Source organism: Dipodomys ordii, unplaced genomic scaffold, assembly GCF_000151885.1.
Source record: "Dipodomys ordii isolate 6190 unplaced genomic scaffold, Dord_2.0 Scaffold113, whole genome shotgun sequence".
NCBI classification, from domain to species: Eukaryota; Metazoa; Chordata; class Mammalia; order Rodentia; family Heteromyidae; genus Dipodomys; species Dipodomys ordii.
This window is the reverse complement of record NW_012267329.1, coordinates 3,107,386-3,128,044: the sequence shown is the minus strand read 5'-3', so window position 1 is coordinate 3,128,044 and position 20,659 is coordinate 3,107,386. Positions and strand designations below refer to the sequence as shown.

The window sequence follows — 20,659 nt, the reverse complement described above, 5'->3', positions numbered from 1 at the left end:
CCAAAAAAAACCACCAAAAAACCAAAACCAAAAACAAAGAAATTTCTAGACTAACCAAAAACTCATCAGAGGGAAAAAAGACCTCCCCTCTCCTTAGAATAGCAGAAAGTTATACTTTATTTCTAGAAGTATTTTCATTGGAGGATGTGATGTATATGAAAAACTCTCTCACTATTTTCTAATCACTTTACCAATTCCTATAAGATTTTAGACATGGGAGTATTTACTCAATCATGCATTTTAGGGATGTTTTAAAAGAAAAAAGGCATTCCTAAATAATACTGCATGTTCTAAGTAACAACAAAAACATCCCTATTAAAAACTGTCTTAAATGACGTCAGGGTAGGAACATATGGGATGGGGAGAAATGATTAAGGAGTACCAGACATTTAAATGGACATGTTAAATTGTAACCCCTTTGTTCAACTTGTTTTTTGTCCTGGGGTTTGAACTCAGGGCTTGGGTGCTGTCCCTGAACCTCTCTATACTCAAGGCTAGTGTTCTACCACTTGAGCCATAGCACCACTTCCAGCTTTTTTTGAGTAGTTTATTGGAGATAAGAGTCTCAATAGACTTTTCTGCCCAGGTTGGCTCTGAACTGTGATCCTCAGACCTCAGCCTCTTGTATAGCTAGGATTACAGGTGTGAGGCACTGGCTCCTCACTCTTATAACCTTTTTAAGTTAAAATTTAAAAAACAACACCCCTCCCCCAACAACCTGTCCTCTCCTCTTTCCCTCCTCTCTTTTCCTTGACATTTAGATGGATATGTTAAATTATATCCTTCTTGTACAACCTTTTGAAGTTAAGAAATTAAAAAAAATTCCCTTTCCTCTTTCTTCCCTTCCCTGACTGTGATGGTCCTGAAACTTGAATTCAGGAACTGGGCATTGTCCCTGATTTTCTTTGCTTAAGGCTAGTGCTCTATCACTTGAGCCATAGCTCCACTTCTGGCTCTCTGGTGTTATACCTAGAGATGAGAGTTTCACAGACTGTCCTCTCTAAGCTGGCTCTGAACAGTGATTCTCAAATGTCAGCCTCCTGAGTAGCTAGGATTACAGGTGTGAGCCATTGGCACCTGGTTTCTTTTATAATGTGAAAAAAGTCAAATTAAACTTCCAAAGTTTTTGGAAATGAACTCAAAAGTACTAATATGTAAGGGAAAGATGTGTCTCTTTTCCATTAAAATTAAAAATAAAAAAGCTGAAAACCAAGAGCTTATCCCTATATACAAATCATCGTATTGCAACTTGTAAATTAAATGGTGTAATATAATCAGGTATTTTTTAAAAAAACTCCTAGCTTTTTTCTTTTTGAAAATAATTTTTTCAAGTTCAAAAGAGAACAGTCTTTTCATGAGGTTTTCTGCTTCATGTTTTAAATACAATTATATTTTCAGCTTCTTTCTATTCATATAAGAAAAAATATTAATTCATGAAAAATAATTTCTCACATACCAGATACGTCATCATCTTCATTCCATCCAGGACGATTTACTCTTTCTTCTACAATTGTTCCTGTCCTCTTCTTCAGTAAATACTGACGCCCAATAGTCATTTTCCCTGCCCTTTTGGCACCTTTCACAATTGTTTTTGAGAAGGTTCTACATGTCACAAAACAAGACAGAACGTCAATTTAATATGAAGGTGCCACCAATATTTTTGACATTTATCTGGCTCAATTTTTTTCCTTCTCCCTCATCTGCACTGCATTATACAGATCTTTGGTTATAATACAGGTGAAAACTAAATATGATATTGATTATGCTCCTCTCTAACACAACAAATGGAATTCTTTTTATGCTTCTTGCCTCTCTGGAAAAAGTGGTAAGGATTCTTTTATTGTCTCATAGATCAGTCTTAGTCATCTACAATGTAAACATGAAGGTTTTAACATGTTTTGGCTAGCTGTTACAAGACATAAAATACAAATATTTCCTAAAATAAACCTGTATATCACTTCGAGTATAACTTAAACTCAGTATTTTTTAAAACTTTTCTCCCCCTCAGATATAGCCATAGTCTTTGTTTCACACACAATTTTTAAAAGCTTAAAACTGCAGCTGTGCACCAGTGGCTCATATCTGTAATCCTAGCTACTTAGACTAAGATCTGAGAATGGAGGTTTGAAGCCAGCCAGGGTAGCAAAGTCTGTGAGACTCATCTCCAATTAACCACCAAATAGCCAGAAGTGGAACTCAAGTGGTAGAGCACTAGCCTTGAGCATAAAAGCTCAAGAATAGCACTCAGACCCTGTGCTCAAGCCTTAGGAAGGACTGGCACAAACAAACTATAGTTGCTTTCTTTTCTTGTAGTTGATACAATAGATATATTTCTGAAATGAGAAATATATATTTCTGAGAAATTCTAAATCTAAAAACAGTATCAAGTTTTATTGAGGGCGTCTCTGTGACCCTACAGTGCTGAGTGCTTAGTTTACTGTTATAAATCCCTAATAAGTTGTTACAGCCTTAGCATATCATATCTCGATATTCATTTTCTCTTTGTTAACCAAGTAATATTAGGGGTTAGCCATGGATGCAGTTGAGAAATGACAATTGTCTAGAACCTCAAATCTTCTATAATCTTGAAACTACTTCACTTTTAGGCAGAGTCTGCATAGCTCTTTCTAATACGTAATTTGTACTGGTGGATGCTCACATTCTAGTTGATTAATGGTGAATGAACAGGAATGGCAGCTTCTGCAGTTTACCTCTGATGGAAAAAATTATTAAGTATTAAAAGTTTCAAACGTTTCCAAAAATCATTTAAAAAAAAGTAAGAGTTCATCCAATCATTAATTACAAGGCTTGATCCTGAATTGATTCTGGATCAGAAAAAAAAAAGACCTATAAGGAGTTCTTAGCAAATTAAATATAGTTTCTGAGTCAGATAAGTGCTTTATGCCCATATTTTTATTAACTTTGTGTATAATATACATATAAATGTATGTTTTATATGCATGTATGTATACACTCACACTGATTAAGCTGGGTAAAGGATATACAGGAATCCTTTGGATTACTGTTGTAGATTTGTTTTCAGGCTGAAACTATTTATTTATTTATTTATTTATTTACTTGCCAGTCTTGGGGTTTGAACTCAGGGCACAGTCCCTGAGTTTCGTTTGCTCAAGGCTAGTACTCTACCACTTGAACCACAGCGCCACTTCTGGCTTTTTCTGTTTATGTGGTACTGAGAAATTGAACCCAGGGCTTCATGCATGCTAGGCAAGCACTCTATCACTAAGCCACATTCCCAGACCCAGTCTGAAATTATTTAAAACAAGGTTACCAAACAAAAACAAACCACCAAACTTCAACAACAAAACCCAAAGTAATGACTTCTGTCTTAAGGTCAAAGCAAATTTTTCCTTGGCCTGGATCTGATAAAAGTAGAAGGGATTGTAAAAGTGTGAAAACAGAATTTCACATTTTAAAAATGTATCATGAGCAGTGGACATGATAGTCAAAACTTCTTAGATTTTGCATCTTGTTTCACTTATCTTCCATAACTTTATGAACTTGAGCCAATCAGACAGAATAGTATATAAAAAGAATAATAATTTATACCTTGACACAAAGGATAGATTACTTCCTCTGACAATCAGTTATGAGAGGGCTGAAATGAACAGACTTATCTTTTTGTTTTCTTACCGGAAGGAAGTGTTTTTTTCCTTCTGTTTGGGTAAAATTATTTGTGGGGTAGTTTGTCCAGCAGCAAAAGCGAAGGTACTGAAAATGGACTGAGGATAACGGAACTTCATTAACTGTTTCTTAAAGATCTCTACTACTTCTGGGCTGACTTCTTCATCAAATGCTACTTTAATCAACTAGAGACAAAAGAAATTAAAGACATCAGAAGCATTAAGAATTTCTAGACAACTGTCCCATAAATAATTAGAAAAATCCCCAGAAAGTAACAAATTAAATAGTAAGATTTTGGAGGTTGCAGAGACTTTGGATACCAAGAAAAACTAAATTTTTTTAGGTAAAAAAAAGCTCTGAAAAGTTTACTTGAAATAGATGGTTAGCAAAGAAAATACCTTCATGAAGTTGGATTTCTTCAGGATTATTTACACTGGGATAACTTGTAGTAGCTGTAATAGCCAACATGTCATTTATAGTTCTTAAGAGATGCTCCTAGAGAGCAATCTAATAAGATCCCTTCTTATGCAGAGATTCAACAAATCTAAGAAGAAAAAATTCAACTTCACTATACTCCTTACCAGTACAGTCTGGCAATATTTGAGTGTAGAATTCTTGGTAGTTGCAACAATAAGGAGATCCTTAGGTAGTCAGTGTTTCCAAGTGACATTTTATACAGTGTTAGCAAATGCTAACTACTACAAGGCAAGGTTTCTGACTAAAAGGAACAATACTAGAATTGGAATCCTTGGAAATTCAGGAAGTCAGAGACAGAGAATACAGAATACGAAAATCTGAACTCTGGGCCTGGGCGCTGTCCCTCAGCTCTTCAGCTCAAGGCTAGCGCTCTACCACTTGAGCCACAGTGCCACTTTGGGCTTTTTTCTTTTTGTTTATGCGGTGCTGAGGAATCGAACCCAGGGCCTCAGGCATGCAAGGCAAGCACTCCACCACTGAGCCACCTTCCCAGCCCCCCAAAATTTGTCTTTTATCTAAAGTCTTCATTAAGCAGGAACTGAGGTACAGCATGGCAGAGAAAAAGAGCTAGTGTGTGTATGAGGTTGTAAGAATACTAAATAATGCCAACCTGTTAGTACTCAAGTTTGTAAGGGACTCCTGAAATGAAGGATTAGATCCCAAACGATTCATGGGCCCTAATCCAAAAAACTAAAGCAGAAACCCAGTGCTGAAGAAATTTTCCATTTCAGAGTGATTTAGATTAAAATATTTTAAAGTAGTAGATGTTATTTAATAGTATTTTGAAATCTGTAACGTTTTAGTTCTAAGCATTTCAGAGAAGGGGTACTCAACTAATACCTGAAAAGATGCTGAAGTAATCTGTAGTCCTTCTTGCATATTCTGCTGTAGCTGGTTCTGCATTGTGATCTTCTTTTCCTTGGTGATGGAGGCAATGGGAAAGCTCCTTACAACTGTCTGTTCACCAACTGCAGAAAAGATAGGGCATACACTCAGCAGCAGTACATTTTAGCCCAAGTCTGTAGGCTCTGATGAAAACATGCAGATGACAATGCCTACACATGCAGTAAAATGCCCTAGTTCTAGAATCTTACTCAATAATTTTACTGCACAGCATTTCACTCTTGAGATGTAGTTCTTTCCCAGAGTGAAAGAATTATCACAGTCTGCCTGCTTTTATTCCTTTTCAATTTACTGTTGTACCACACAAGATCACTTGGATTAAAATGATCTTACAGGAAGAGGTATAGGCTTTACATAGAAAAAAAGAGAAGTATCTGTAAATATTGATATCTAAGATATGTAAATATAAAACAAAAAGAGATTTTCTGTAGACAGGCATGATGGTGTATGCTTGTATTCATAGCTACTTGTTGGCAAAAATCAGGAAGATTGTGGGGGCAAGGCCAGTCTCAGCTATAGGTAAATGAGATCCATCTTAAAAAGAACAAAATCCATGGAGATACATGCCTGAATTCTAGCCACATGAGAGGCATAAGTAGGAGGATTATGTCCAGGCTAGCTGAGGCAAAGCATAGGAGGCCCTATCTGAAAAGTAAAGAAAAAGGATCCCCAAGTAATAGACCAAGCTGACAGCCGGGAGTTAAAATTCCAGTACTACCCAAACAAAACAAATAGCCTTCCCCCAACAGAGTGAGTGAGTGTGTATGTGTGTGTATGCGTGTGTGCGTGCGCATGTGCGCGCGCGCGCGTGTGTGTGTGTGTGTCATGGGGCTTGAACTGTGGGCTTGGGCACTGTCCCTCAGCTCTTCAGCTCAAGGTGAGTACCACTTGAGCCATAGTGCCACTTCTAGTTTTTTTGTGGTTTCTTGGAAATAAGAGTCTCACAGACTTTCCTGCCCAGGCTGGCTTTGAAGTGCAATCCTCAGATCTCAGCCTCCTGAGTAGCTAGGATTACAGGCATGAGCCATCAGTGCCCAGCTCTTTTTTTTTGGTTTTTTTTTTTTAAAGAAAAAAAACCTTGGGGGCTGGGAAGTTGGCTCAGTGGTAGAGCACTCGCCTTGCATGCTTAAGGCCCTGGGTTCGATTCCTCAGCACCACATAAGCAGAAAAAAAAGCTGGAAGTGGCACTGTGGCTCAAGAGGTAGAGCGCTAGCCTTGAGCTGTAGAGCTGAGGGACAGCACCCAGGCCAAGAGTTCAGGCCCCACGACCGGACCAAAAAAAAAAAGAAAAAAACCTTGTTTCCATTCCTGGAGTTCATGCCAATATGTATATATACACATATGTGTATATATATATATATATATATATATATATGTTATTATAAAAGTGATATACAGAGTGGTTACAGTTACACAAGTCAGGTAAAGAATATGTTTCTTTTTGGACAATGTCACCCTTTCCCTTGTTTTCTCCCAGTTTTTCCCTCCCATCTCTACCCACAAGTTGTGTAGTTCACTTTCAACATAATGTCCAGAGTACCACTGCTGCACTTATTTACCCTTTGTTACTCCATTTCTGTGCCTCCTTTTACACTCCCAAAGATATATAAATGAACAAACAGGACAAAAAGAAAAACAGCAATGAAGAAGAAAAACCTAGTTTCCATTTCCTAGAGTTCATTTCAGTAAATATTATTTTGTATGATCAGATGCACATAGGCACTGTTTCATTGCGTTCCTCTTACTTCTTTGCTCTCACTGTGTGTGAATGCCTAGAAACATGTAGAATTTATCATGTCCCATGTATTTTAGATCTAGCTTTGAATATAAGAGAAAACATGTGCCATTTGTCTCTTTAAGTTTGGCTTACCTCACTTAACACGATCTGTTCTAGGTACATCCATTTCCCTGAAAGTGATGTAATACTCTAATGGATGTGTAAAATTCCATTGTAAATAGGTACCATAATATTTGGATCCACTTATCTATTGTATGGCATCTGGGCCATTTCTATAACTTGGCTATTGTGAATAGTGCAGTAATGAACATGGATGTGCAAGTGTCTTTATGGTATCCTGGCTGGTGATGTGCTGTGTAGATACCCAGGAATGGTATGGCTGGGTGATAGGGAAGATCTATGTTTAGTTTTTTGAGGAACCTCCAGACTGCTGTCCAGAGGGTTGCACTAGTTTACATTCCCATCAACAGTGCAATTAGGTTCCTTTTTCCTCTCATCCCTGCCAACATTTATTGTTGTTCGAATTCATGATTTTGGCCAATCTAATTGGGGTGAGATAGAATCTCAGAGTTTGGTTTGCATTTCCAGGGATGTTGAGCATTTCCTCATGTGTTTCTTTGCCATTCTTACATCTTCTTTTGAGAAGACTCTCCTCAGTTCCTTTGCCCACTTAGTGATTGGTTTATTAGCCTTGTTTTGGATGTTAAGCCTTTGTTGGACTTACTGCTGGTAAAGATGTCCCAGTCAGTTGGCTGCCTTTCTAATTTAGTAATTATGTCCTTCCCTATGCAGAAACTTTTTTTTAATGTAATCTCATTTGTCAAGTCTCTCTCCTATCTACTGTGCCCCTGGGAATCTTTTTCATAAAGTTTCTGCCTATGCCTACGAGTTTTAGTGTTTCTTGTATTCCTTGTAGTAATTTCAAAATTTCAGGTTTCATGTTGAAATCTTTGATCTACTTCAAAGTGCATAATGACAAACAGGATTCACTTTTAGTTTTCTGCATATAGATACCTATTTTTTCCAATATAAATTATTGAAGACTGCCTCAGGTTTTTGTTTTTTTTTTTTTTTGGGTCCGGTCGTGGGGCCTGTACTCTGGGCCTGGGCACTGTCCCTCAGCTCTTCAGCTGAGATTTCAGGCATGTCCCACCTTGCCTGGCAAGAGAACCAATTTTTTTTTTTGTGTGTGTGTGCTGGTCCTTGAACTTGACCTCAGGTCCTAGGTGCTGTCCCTGAGCTTTTGTGTTCAAGGCTAGTGCTATACCATTTGAGCCACTGCTCCATTTCTGGCTCTCTGGTTGTTAATTGGAGGGTAAAACTCTTATGGACTTCCTGCCCCAGCTGGTTTCAAACACTGATCCTTAGATTTCAGCCTCTTGAGTAGCTAGGGTTATAGGCATGAGCCTCTGTAAGCTATCTGTGCCCTCAGCTTGACAAAAGAGTTTTAAAGTTTGTTTCCCTATCTGTTAAAAAGTATACTACGTCTCTTCCAACATGCCTTTGGAGAACAGGGATAGATTTAGGCCCAAGATTTTTGGGAATTTAAATTTTAATGTAAAAATGGGAAAATATCAACTACCTATAGCTATAAAAATGAGGGTCTAGAAAATAAGTACACACAAATCCTCCCTCCAGTTTTCTGCTAAAAGAGTCATATATAGAATGAAATCAATGATTAAAAGATTTAATAGTCCAGAAAAGGAGATGATTTCTACATGTTAGATGGTTAGAGAATAATGGAAGAAGTAGGAGGCGAGTGAGCTTTGAAAAGAGAATAGGGTTTGGATTTGGAAAGGAAAGGTTTTATGCGGTAGAAAGTTAACAGAAGCAGCAATGAGTAAGACCTCACAGTCAGTAAGCTAGAAGACTTAAACCAGCTTTATCTGAGTTAAACATATGTACATTTACCCACTTATTACCCACTTCATTCTCTGGATCTATCAATCTCTAAGTAACCTGATTATTAAGCTAATACCCAGCAGCTAGCAAAGTCAGGATATGCAAAAAGATTTTAATGCTAGGATGTATTAAACAACCTATGCTTATATAACACATGTAAAACTATCAGATTACTAGGTATTGTTAAAGGTGAAATTTTAAATTAGAAATTAAAAAGATATTCTATGATAAGCTTTTTTTCTAAAACATGAAGAAAGGAAAAAACAAGATGAGACTTAATACTAACTCTTCCTTTGTTTTCTTTAACAGAAACTAAAATGATGACATCATTGTATAATATTTATATTTATTACCAATTCTACTAAAAGAAAATGATAAGTACAGATTGAACACCCCAAAAGTCCAAACTCTGAACTAGTGCTCAGAAAGTTTCTGATTTTGGAGTATTTTGAAACTCACATTTTTGGATTATGGATGTATAACCTGTAAAGTCCACGCAAATCTTCCAAAATGGGATAAAAAAATAAAAATATGAAATACTTCAGGTCCAAAGCATTTTGGCAAAAGACACTGTATATTTATTTTTTTTCTTTTTTCCAGTCCTGGGCTTGAACTCAGGGCCTGAGCACTGTCCCTGAGCCTCTTTTGCTCAAGGCTAGCACTCTACCACTTGAGCCATAGTGCCACTTTCAGCTTTTTCTGTTTATGTGGTGCTGAGGAATTGAACCCAGGGCTTTATGCATTCAAGGCAAGCAGTCTACCACTAAGCCACATTCCCAGCCCTAGTTTATTTTAACAAGTATACTTACTTTAAATACAAATGTAATTTTTGTATAACAATACAATGAAGGCTATAAAATTTTGTTCCTTTTAAAAATAAGCACCATTTTTTCCTGTGCATTCATTTCTATTTTATAAGATTTTCAATTATTTCATGGTGAGCAATCTTATGACCAATATACCAAAATTGGATTTTATCTAATTTAGGAATAAAAATATTGTTACGATTTATGCTGGGCAGCGGTGGCTCACCTGTAACCTTAGCTACTCAGAAGTCTAAGATCTAAAGATTGAAGTTCAAAGCCAACCTGGGCAGGAAAGTCCGTGAGACTCTAATCTCTAATTAGGCACCAGACAACTAGAAGTGGTGCTGTGGCTCAAGTGGTAGAGTGCTCACCTTGAGCTGAAGATCTCAGGGACAGTACCCAGGCTGAGTTCAAGCCCCACAACCACCACCACCACCACCACCACCACTAACAAAAATTTGAAGGAACACTTGGGAGGCCGAGGCAGGAGGATGGGAAATTCTAGGGTAGTCTGGGCTACAGAGTTATAACTTTTTTTTTTTTAAGATTTAAAGAAGGGAAATTTCACAGGTAAAATGCAGAAAGAATGTATCTCAATACTTTTGGATAAATTAGAAAGTATATGCTGTTATAGGTTCAATTGTGCCATAGGCTGACCCTTTACCCTCTCTTCCAGTACTTGAGAATGACATTAAATTCAAGGAGGTGCTCAAGTTAAGATTAAGAAATAAGTTAAGATTAAGAAAATAATTTTTATATCTTTATCTGGATTCTGTTGTCCAGTAGAATATATATCACTTAATACACACTTGTTAAGTGCTACTGAATGAATTATTTCAGAAGTGAAAGATACATTAGTGACCATATGGTTGAGTAGTTCTCAGTCCTCAGTATTCATTAGTTACTTGTGGGACTTAAGAGATACACAGATGTTTGGGTTTCTCCATTCTTAGTGCAACAGAATCTAATTTAATCAATTAAGGATTAAGCCTGGAAATAAGTATTTTTTAAAATTAGATTCAGACTAATTTATACGGTAGGCTTCTGTGAATATCAATTTTTAAGTCACAAAATTTCTATCATGGGAAGTATTTTACTGAAGTAGTATTTGTCTATAACTTCACAATTTTCAAAAGTATTTTAACATTTGTGGTTCCTGTTTTTACCTTTCAAGTTAACAATCTAGGCAGTCAGCATAATTAAATTATTATGGTATCTGCATTACTGAAGAGCCTGAGGATCAAAAATTTTGAGGATTCTGAGTAATTTTAGAAATTCACAGAGTAAATAAACACTATAACCCACAGAAGAATCCATAGAGTACTTCTATGCCAATATATTTTCTCCTCTAAAGTACAAAGAAAGGAAAAAACGTTATCAGAAATTCTAAGTGTGAAACTGATACTTACAAATATATTTAAGATTGAGGGGGACCAACTGGGTGCCAGTGACTCACACTTATAATCATAGCTATTCAGGAGGCTGAAATCTGAGGATCACAGTTCAAAGCCAGCCAAGGCAGGAAAGGTTGAGAGACTTTAATTAACTATCCAAAGACCAAAGTGGAGGTGCAGCTTAAATGGTAGAGAGAAGTCTTGGGTGAAAAAGGTAAAGGACATTGCCCATGTCCTGGGTTCAAGCCCCGCCTATGTCCTGGGTTCAAGCCCCAGTACTGTCATACAAAAATAAATAAGGAAGGAGAGAGTCAGGAAAGAAAGCAAGAGAGACAAAGAGAGAAAAGGAATGGACAAGTTGATGATGTGGGTGTTAACAAATGATGAACAACAAGTTTTCTTTAACTTCCTTCCCTATATTAATTCTTTTTCAAGGGCTCAAATTCCAGACTGGGTAAAAAGAAAGTAGGAAAGAAGAAATTCAAGTCAGAAGATACTAATAAAGAGAAACAGCTTCAACTGTGTAGCCCAGGGCACATCCAAAATACCCTGGAGGGCTAGAGGCAAGATTCCAGTGGAGTACCTGCCTAACATGAATGAGAGCTTGAGTTCAAATCTCAGTTATATCAAAACAACAAAAACCAAACACCCTCCTGTGGGTATGAGCTAAGGAACTGGAGATCTAAGGTGAATATGATTAATATACATACAATTCTGGAATGTAAGTTTCTAGTAAGAGAAAGAATAGGATTTCCCAAACAATGGTTGGTAATCACTTTAAGATCATTTATGCCCTCAGAAAACTAAAAATCCCTCAAACATAGGATGGTTTTTCCTTTCTGGTGTCTAATATGTAAAACACACATCAAAGATGCTCCATACTTGTGTGCCCACCTAACTTGATATAGAAAATGAAATGTATTCTTAGAAGAAGAACACAAAGGCCCAATGCCTAAGTGCATCTGATCATATAAAATAATATTTATCAATATGAACTACAGGAAATGGAAACAAGATGTTTTTTCTTTGTTGCTCTCTTTGTTTTCTTTTTTGTCTTGTTTATCTACCTTTGAGAGGGTGAGGAGAGCACAGAAATAAAGTGCCAAATGCAGGATGAACAAATGCAGCAGTGGTACTCACTAGATACTATACTGAAAATGAACTATATAACTTGTGGGTGGGGACAGGAGGGAACAACATTGTCCAAAAAGAAATGTACTCATTACCTGACTTAATGTAACTGTAACCCTTCTGTATATCATCTTTATAATAAATAAAAAAAAACACCACAGAGTACTAAGTCCTTGAGTAGGCAAAGATGCTGCAAGCATAACAAAAAAAAAAGAAATGTAGTCATTAGAAAGAGCAAAGAAACTCAAGGCTTTCTGACAGAATCCCTACTAGACAGTCTGTGTTTACAGATTTCAGGAATGTTTTGGAACAAGTACCATCATATCTCTAGAGACAAGATTGGGAAAGATAACTAGGAAATGGTTCAGTGATAGGGATTAGAACTGTTTGAACTACATTCTTAGAGGAGGAAATGAATTTTTTTTTTTGGCCAGTCCTGGGGCTTGAACTCAGGGTCTGGACACTGTCCCTGAGCTTCTTTTGTCAAGGCTAGCACTCTACCACTTGAACCTCAGTGCTACTTCTGGTTTTTTCTGTGTATGAGGTACTGAGGAACTGAACCCAGGGCTTCATGCATGCTAGGCAAGCAAGCACTCTACCACTAAGCCACATTCCAAGCCAAGGGGATGATGAATTAACAAACAGCATAAGGTCTCTAGAACCAAGTCTTCAGAGCTCTCTCTCTCTCTCTCTCTCAAATACCATATCATTTGGTACTCTTAGATAATATTAAAATATGTTTTTTTGTAGCATCTTGTTCTACCAATAGAAACTGCAGATGAGCACTGTTCTAGAATGCAATTTTTTACTGATATTTTATGAATTAGTTCAATGTTTTTAAAATTTTAATATTTTATTAGATTCAATGAACAGTTTAAAAAACTTGTTCACTGAAAATTGAGATGCTTGATATTCTCAATACAGATGGGTTCTAGAATTGTGTATATTATTCTGCATTATATTTCTGCACTTCTTTGGTGTATATTTTTCCACTATATTTATATATTTTCCACACCTCTATTTGTTCTATTAATATTTTTTGTAATTGTCAGGTTTAATAACCCTTACTTCTTTCCCACCGTTTGTTCAGCTCAGTGTACTACTACTGTATTATATTAAATATCAATGAGAAAATTCAGTGTTGCTGGTACAGAGTACACGTTTTAAAAAAATGCATGAATAGACCAACGTATGTTAAATAATGAAATCATTCATTTGAGAAAATAATGTAAAATTTTCCTTGAAAAATCTAAACAATTATGAAAACAATTCTATAAATCAGCATGAAAATATACCAGAAAATGAGTATGTTAATATGGAAGTCATTTACAAAATAACATCATAAAAATAATATGCTAATAGAAAACTATTGCGCCCCATCTTCCTTTGTAATAACCATCACGTGGGCCCAATTCCCTGGCAATTGATGGACTATTAGATGTCCCTAGAGTTTGCGCCACCTCCCAGCAGCCTCTGCCCAGTGTGGACTACAGTTATCCCCTCCTATCCCCCATTACAAAAGGGAGAATGCCACCCAGCTGCCATGTCCTGAAGTACATGGAAGGGGACAGGTGCCCACTTCTCTAGGTGGTGGCTTCCAAGTCTTTAGATGGTAAGTATCTCAAACTATCCTTTGCATAAGTCTGGAGAAGAAAGGGAGGGAGGGCTCACTGCCCAAGCCGACAAGCTTTTGGTTGCGCTGGATACTGGGCAGCAGGGGCATGTTCTAGTTTGTGGTGGGATTCTCTAGGGGGCAAAGTACCCTCGCCTCTCCTTGAGCAGGCTCCATGGCTGTCTTCAAGTTGTACCTCCTCAAAATCTTGTACTTCCTCAAAATCTTGGTACTCCATAACTTCCTTCTTTGTGGGGCCCGACAGGTCTGAGGTAGCCTTAGTAGCAGGAGTTTGGGTGGTTGCCAGCATCTTGTTCTTTCTCCCAATACAGCTCACCCAGGACTGACATTTTTTTTTTAATAGAAAACTATAGATTCTTCAATGGCAGTGATGTGCTCTGACAGCTGGCTGTATCACTGCTGGAGTTCATCCACTTGATTCTGGTAGTCTACTTTGTGGGGCAGGTTGTAGATAAATCAGATTTTCAGATTCTTCTTGGGAACCTGTGTGTCTATCTTCCTGTCCCCAGACATAACATGCATTGTTCCAGCTCTTAGGGAAGAGGGCCTAGTGCTATAGCTTTATCTGGCATTGGGCTGCCAGGTTGGCCAGGCACTCTCAGTGGGCCTGATGCTCCTGCAGCTGCCGGCCAAGTTTTGCCTTCGTTGATTCAGCAACTGACAGAGCTTCAAGGCAAAAATCCCACATGGTTTGTGGGTTGTCTACATCCTCTGGGACAGTCACATCAGGTGGTTACCTCCTTACCCTTTTCTTCTTTGCTCAGTCCTTTACCTTTCCTAGAGAAAGCTCAGGTGGGCCCACAGCTGCTCACTGTTGCTCCCAGGCACTTCAGTGTGTCCTGTAACTTCTGATGTATGGGTCTGGTCCCCCAATGGGCTTTGCACTTGTTCCTGCTTCAGCTGTTCCAGCAGCTGGGTGTGCTGTTGCAGGGCCTCCTTCTCTGAGGCCAGCTGCTGATCGGAGGCCAAGTGCTGTTCACAGGTGAATCTGACCTCTTGAAGCTGGGCCAGTGACTGGTCATGTAGCTCCTGCAGATTCTGAGCCATCTGACTCTCTTTTTTGTTTTTTCTTTTTCTTTTTTTGTCAGTTGTGGTGCTTGAACTATGGGCTTGGGTGCTGTCCCTGCGCTCTTCAGCTCAAGGCAAGTGCTCTACCACTTGAGCCATAACACCACTTCTGGTTTTCTAGTGGTTTATTGGAGATAAGAGTCTCACAGACTTTCCTGCCCAGGCTGGCTTTGAACTTCGATCCTCAGATCTCAGTCTCCTGAGTAGCTAGGATTACAGGTATGAACCGCTGGTGCCCGGCCCATCTGACTCTCTAACTCAGCAATGTCTTTCCATTCTTCTAACCTCTCCTCTAGCTGGTCCAGCTTCTCCTACAGATGTTTCTTTGCCTGCTTCTCTGAGTGTAGGATGCTGGTGAGCTCCACCTTCTCACCATTCAAACTATGGAAAGCATCATGCAGCTGGGCCAGCTGATCTTTCAGCTCTTGGTTGTGCACAAGTGTGTATCTTATGGTCTTATTTTTCCTTTCCATTGTCTTAAGGATCTTGTATTGATCCTCGGCATGCTTATTCCATTCCTCTGCCACCTTCTCCAGTATCCACAGCTGCTGCTGTTGTTCCAGATTCTAGAGACTGAGGCTCTGGCTTTCCTATATCTGGATGTGAAGTTATTCTTCCAGGTTCTCTAACTCCTTCTGCATTTGGTGGGCCTAGGCTGGCAGCTGCTGTTCAGCCTGAGATGGTTCCACAAGGGTCTGTGGGAATGGCAGCTCTGCCAGCTGCTTTCTTAGTTCCAACAGGTTGGTCTCTAGGTCCAACACTTACCTCATCCCTTGTTCTTTCTCTTCTCTCAGTTGGCTCATCTGCTCCAAGAGCTGCAAAACCTCCTTCCATATGGAACTCTTCACCTTCAGGACCTCTGCAAAGTTGTCTCTCTCCAACTTTAGTTTTGCCACCAACTTTTTTCATGCTATCTAATTGTCTTTCCAACTCTGCATTCCTCTAGTGCTTGTTGTAATCATGAATTTTGATCTTCATGTTGGCCTTCTGTGTGAGGAGCACTTTCAACCTGTCCTGCAGCTCAGTGTTCTCTTCCTCTAGGTTGTTATAGCTTCTCATCTTTTCCTGGAGCTGAAGCTTCAAGTTATTCAGGTCTTGAATGAACTCTAGGTTGTCTGTCTCATTTTGTGTGGTGGAGACTGCAGACAACGTCATCTCTAGCTCTGTGATGGCTGCTGTGAAGCCTGCCTGCTCCAGTTTTTTTCCACTGGCCACTTGTTACATGTGGGCCAGGGCAGACTATAAATCAATTTTTTTCTGAAACCAACGTCTGTACTGATAGCTTGTAGAGCTCCAGCTCTGTTTTCAGTGTTTTCTGAATACAGGCCATCTTCTCATTCTCTTTTTCCTCTTGATCCTGCAGGTCTTTCTTTTCCTGCTTCAGTTGTTTGATCTTACTACAGAGCTACTGGTTTTGTATTCTACTGGAGTCCAGGGCAAGCACCAGTTGTTGATAGCACCTTTCTAGATTTTCTGTGTTTTGAGGACACGTGACTAGCTTCTCTGGCTGTGCCCAATGTTGGGCAAGACTCAGGGTCAGTGTGGTCTCTGGCTGCACCCTCAGTTGAATTATATTCCCCAGTGGTGTTGTCTTAGGGTTCCCTCCCCTTTTAGTTTTCTTCTTTTTTTTTGGATTCTACAGGACCATCAGGACAACTCCTCTGCTAGTATTTTTGCAGTAGTTTCTTCCCTGCAGCTTATTTTTTTTTGTCTTGTTTGCTCAGACATTCTAGCACTGGGACAGAGAAGATAGGGAGGTGACATTCCCAGGCTCTCTGAAATCATCTCTATTTTCACAATTACCACCAACTATGTCTACTTCTTAATGTATCTCTGAAACCACCTTGATTCTCTCTCTCACCAGCACCTCTACTTCCCTTAACTGCTAGTAATGGTGTAATTCAACAGAGGAATGAATATCAGTGCTATTAGGCAGCATGGAGTTTGGGTATGGCCTCAATTCTTGTATCCCATTGGTCAGAGAGAAACATGAAATAGGAGGCATAGACAGAGTGTAGACACATTGAGAGCTGCTCCTGTAGCCCTTCCCCCATACAGTTCTGTCCAGTTGGGTTGGGGGAAGGGTGGGGCTTGCTTTTGCTGGATAGTTGCACTGTTTTACAAGTCACCTTTCCTGGCTTCCATCATACAACCGTGGGTCACCAGAGTTTCCACCAGGCTTCCAACTGCCCTTCAGGAAGTAGCACCAAGAAAAACAACTATCTGCTCACATCCGAAGCCTTCCAGGTCTTAACTCCATGCAGAATTAGCTCTATTGCTCTGACCATATTTGCTGACACTTGTATTCTAATCAGAGAGCCACTGAGGTTTCATAATGGCCTGATATAACCTGTTCTTCCCAGTCCCTATGGGACTGAAAGGTTCAAGGACATCATGGGTCCAGGGCTCCTCTCCTGGAGTACTGTCCATGCTGCATACATAGGCCATGCATAGCACAGCACATGTTCCACACATTTTGGCTGGTGATCTCAGAGGATTCAGAAACACAATTATGGGAGGAATGAGAATGTCTGAGAATTTCATGCTGTTGCTGTCCAGGAGTATGTGAAAACCAACCAGAACAGAAAGAAGAATAACTTGCAGATGACTGAAAACAAATCTGTTAGCTGAGCAGTCAGCTAACCAGCCTCATCCAAATGACATCCAGTATATCCAGAATCCAGGTTCTGGGGCAGCCCTCTACCACTCCAGAGCCCTTGGACATCTACTCAGCACTGGAGTCAGTCTAGAAATCATCATTTTTAAAGAAAGCTTCACAGATAATTAAAAAATGCAGCCACCAATGAAAGCCTAATTCTTTAACTTTATAAAAGAGGAGAATCAAGCCCAGAGAGGTTAGAAGAGTTACTTAAGCTATCAAGATTGGTCAAGAGAAATACAAACTTGAGTGTTCTGACTTGAAGTTCATAAACAGACTACAGTGCTTTTAGGATGATTCAGAATAACTCTATAGATAGAGCATGTTATTTCTAATAGGGAAGGCTGTACAGAATAATAAAAATAGAAAGAAGTTATGGGACTTTAGTGAATGAAAGAGAAGTCTGCTAAAAGGGAAATGGGATTAACTGAAATGGGGAAAGGGAGAAGGGGTTAGTTAGTACAATCTTGTGATACTTTGCACAGCCTACCAAAAGAAGAATCATGTATCTGTAAGACTGTAGCTTTATAGTTAACTGGAGCAAAGGAACAGGTTAAATACAGAAAGCTAGAGCAACTAATCATCAGGGGATATATGTGGCAGGTAGATACTGTGATATCCCTAGGTCAAAATATTCTGCTTCATGCAATTACAATTGTTTTAGCAAATAAACTCTTGCTTTACTGATTAGAAGATACCCTTTGCTTGTCAAAAACAAATCCATTAAATCATCATTAGCTTTGGCAGTCAACACGATCTTCCTCTGTTCCCTGCCCCCCATCTGAGTCGCTAAAAGCTTATTCTGAGCCAGGTTCTGGGTGCATGCCTATAATTCTAGTACCCAGGAGGCTGAGATCTAGGGATGGTGGTTTGAAGCCAGTCAGGTAGGAAAGTCCATGAGATTCTTCTCTCCAATAAAACTACTCGGAAAAAGCCAGAAGTGGTGCTGTGGCTCAAGTAGTGGCGTGCTAGCCTTGAACACGAACAGGCTCAGGGACAGTACCCAGACCCTGAGTTCAAGCCCCAGGACCAGCCCTACTCTTCCCCCGCCCCCGCAAAAAGAAAAAGCTTATTCTAAAATGATCTGTAAATATGTATACACAAACTATAAAACAAAACAAAACACAACAACTCACATGTCATATAGGTATCCACATTCTAATGACGTTTACAATTAAAGCATACCTAGCTGGTCATGGGGTGTCCCTCTGAAGAGAATTCTGTATGTGGTAAGGAACAAGGCTCCTTCTGCTGGCAAGAGCTGAGGACCCCCAAGAAGACCTCCAGTGGCTTCTTCTCTGCCATCAGGGTCCAAGAGGACTCGAAGACCTTCACATACAATTTCTTCTCCTGGCAGGAGAGCAGGCCTAAGAATCTTAGGCTAGGTACATAAAAAGCATTTTGTTAGTAAGTGGTTGTATAAAGGGTTATGAATACCATGCTTCTTGAACCTTTCCTTCATATAAATGTAACTCTTGTGGGGTTTTCAGCACTTAGGTCAAGGTTATCTTTCATTTGTGGACCTAAAAATCCTAAGCCAGACTTCCCAGGTAACCAAACAAGGCAGATTTGAGAGGAAAAAAAGTTTCTAAATCCAAGTGTGAAAAGATTATTTGCAAATTACTTGTTAAAGAATAAAATCACTGAGAAATAACTCAAAAGTTGGACAATAAACCACCACGAAACCTTTAATGACCTATCTATGTGTGTTAACAATGTTTTCAGAGTATCTTTTATCTTAAGTTAAAAATAAGGTTGTAAATCAGTATATTTTAATCACGGTTTTTGGACAAAATGGCTGTAATATGAAACTGTTAAAGATGAAGATGGGGAGGAGGCAAGGAGGACTATAAAAACTTTGTACAACTTATATTTCTTTAATGCTTTACCTTACTATAAATAGTGCTGTGTATAAATTGAGAAAATAAACATTTAAAATGGATTTGTTGGGCTGGGAAGTTGGCTCAGTGGTAGAGTGCTTGCCCTGCATGCATGAGGCCTTGGGTTCGACTCCTCAGCGCCACATAAGCAGAAAAAGGCAGAAGTGGCACTGTGGCTTAAGTGGTAAGAGTGCTAGCCTTGAGCTGAAGAGCTGAGGGACAGCGCCCAGGCCCAAAGTTCAAGTCCCACGAGTAACCAAAAAAAAAAAAAATTGTTCTTAAAAAGACCTGTCTTTGGCCAAGTAATGAACATATATACATGAGAGATCGGATTCAGTATCCTTTATATGAAGAAGCATATGATATATTCCTGTTAAGTGATTAGTTTTTTAAAAAAGCAATAAAAACCCCACATATAACAACATTATTCTTTGTTAGCTCTAGGAAGCTTAAAGATGAATGTAAAACCAATAATAATCATTTTCTTAAATTTCTGATAACATTTTTTAAAAATTGTTTTTCTCACTTTTCTGTATTCTAATCTCTCTTTTGAATTAATTTGTTATTGGGGTTCTGAACTCAGGAACTCATATGCATTTTACCACTTGAGCCATATATGGACCATGATCCTTTTATTTACCCTCCTGCATACTTGAGATGAAAGGACATGTATATGCTACCACACCCAGCTTATTGATTGAGATGGGGATCCTACTAACTTCTATCTAGGCTGCTCTGATCTTCCCCATCTCTGCCTCCCAAGTAGTGGGATTATAGGTATATATCATTATGTTAAATTAATTTTGCTGGTACTGGGGCCTCAAATTGGCTTAGCTGGTGTTCTACCATTTAAATTGTATCTTCATACATCCAGACTAGTTTTTTGTTGATTATTTTGGAGATGGGAGTCTTGTGAATTTTGCTGTCCAATCTGGCTTTGAATGACCGTTCTCTCTATTTCAACCTCTTGAGTAGCTAAGATTATATAGTAAGTGTGAGTTACTGGCTCCCAGCTCAGAATTTATTTATTTAGTCAGTCCTAGGTCTTGAACTCTGGGTCTACACACTGTCCCTAAGCTCTCTACCAGTTGAGCTACAGCACCACTTTGGCTTTTTCTGTGATTAATGGGAGATAAAAGCCTCATGGACTTTCCTGATCAGGCTGGCTTTGAATTGTGATCCTTAGATCTCAGCCTTCTGAGTCACTAGGATACAGGAACAAGCCGCCAGCATTGGTCTCTTAATTTATTTTTTTAATACTTTTGTTACATAGGCAAGAGGAAGATCCTAAACTTACTCCATGCATTAGTATCAAATAATCATCTAAGGGGCTTATTTTAAAATAACAGATTTGTACATCTCAGAGTATTTCAATTCAGAAGGCTGAGGTGGGATTCAGGATTCTTTCTCTGAAGTTCCGAGA

At 38.9% G+C, this 20,659-nt stretch overlaps 1 protein-coding gene across 1 annotated transcript in view; it reads right to left on the bottom strand.

Annotated features, from left to right (window-relative positions):
• The window catches only part of Sbf2 (SET binding factor 2), a 298,843-nt gene that overhangs the window by 48,688 nt on the left and 229,496 nt on the right, over window positions 1-20,659 (bottom strand). The window contains exons 19-22 of the mRNA XM_013028675.1: window positions 18,542-18,737; window positions 4,963-5,090; window positions 3,655-3,830; window positions 1,457-1,602 (exon numbers count right to left, since the gene is read on the bottom strand). Of these exons, the coding sequence (XP_012884129.1) occupies window positions 1,457-1,602; window positions 3,655-3,830; window positions 4,963-5,090; window positions 18,542-18,737 (646 nt within the window). The remainder of the gene's footprint in view (window positions 1-1,456; window positions 1,603-3,654; window positions 3,831-4,962; window positions 5,091-18,541; window positions 18,738-20,659) is intronic.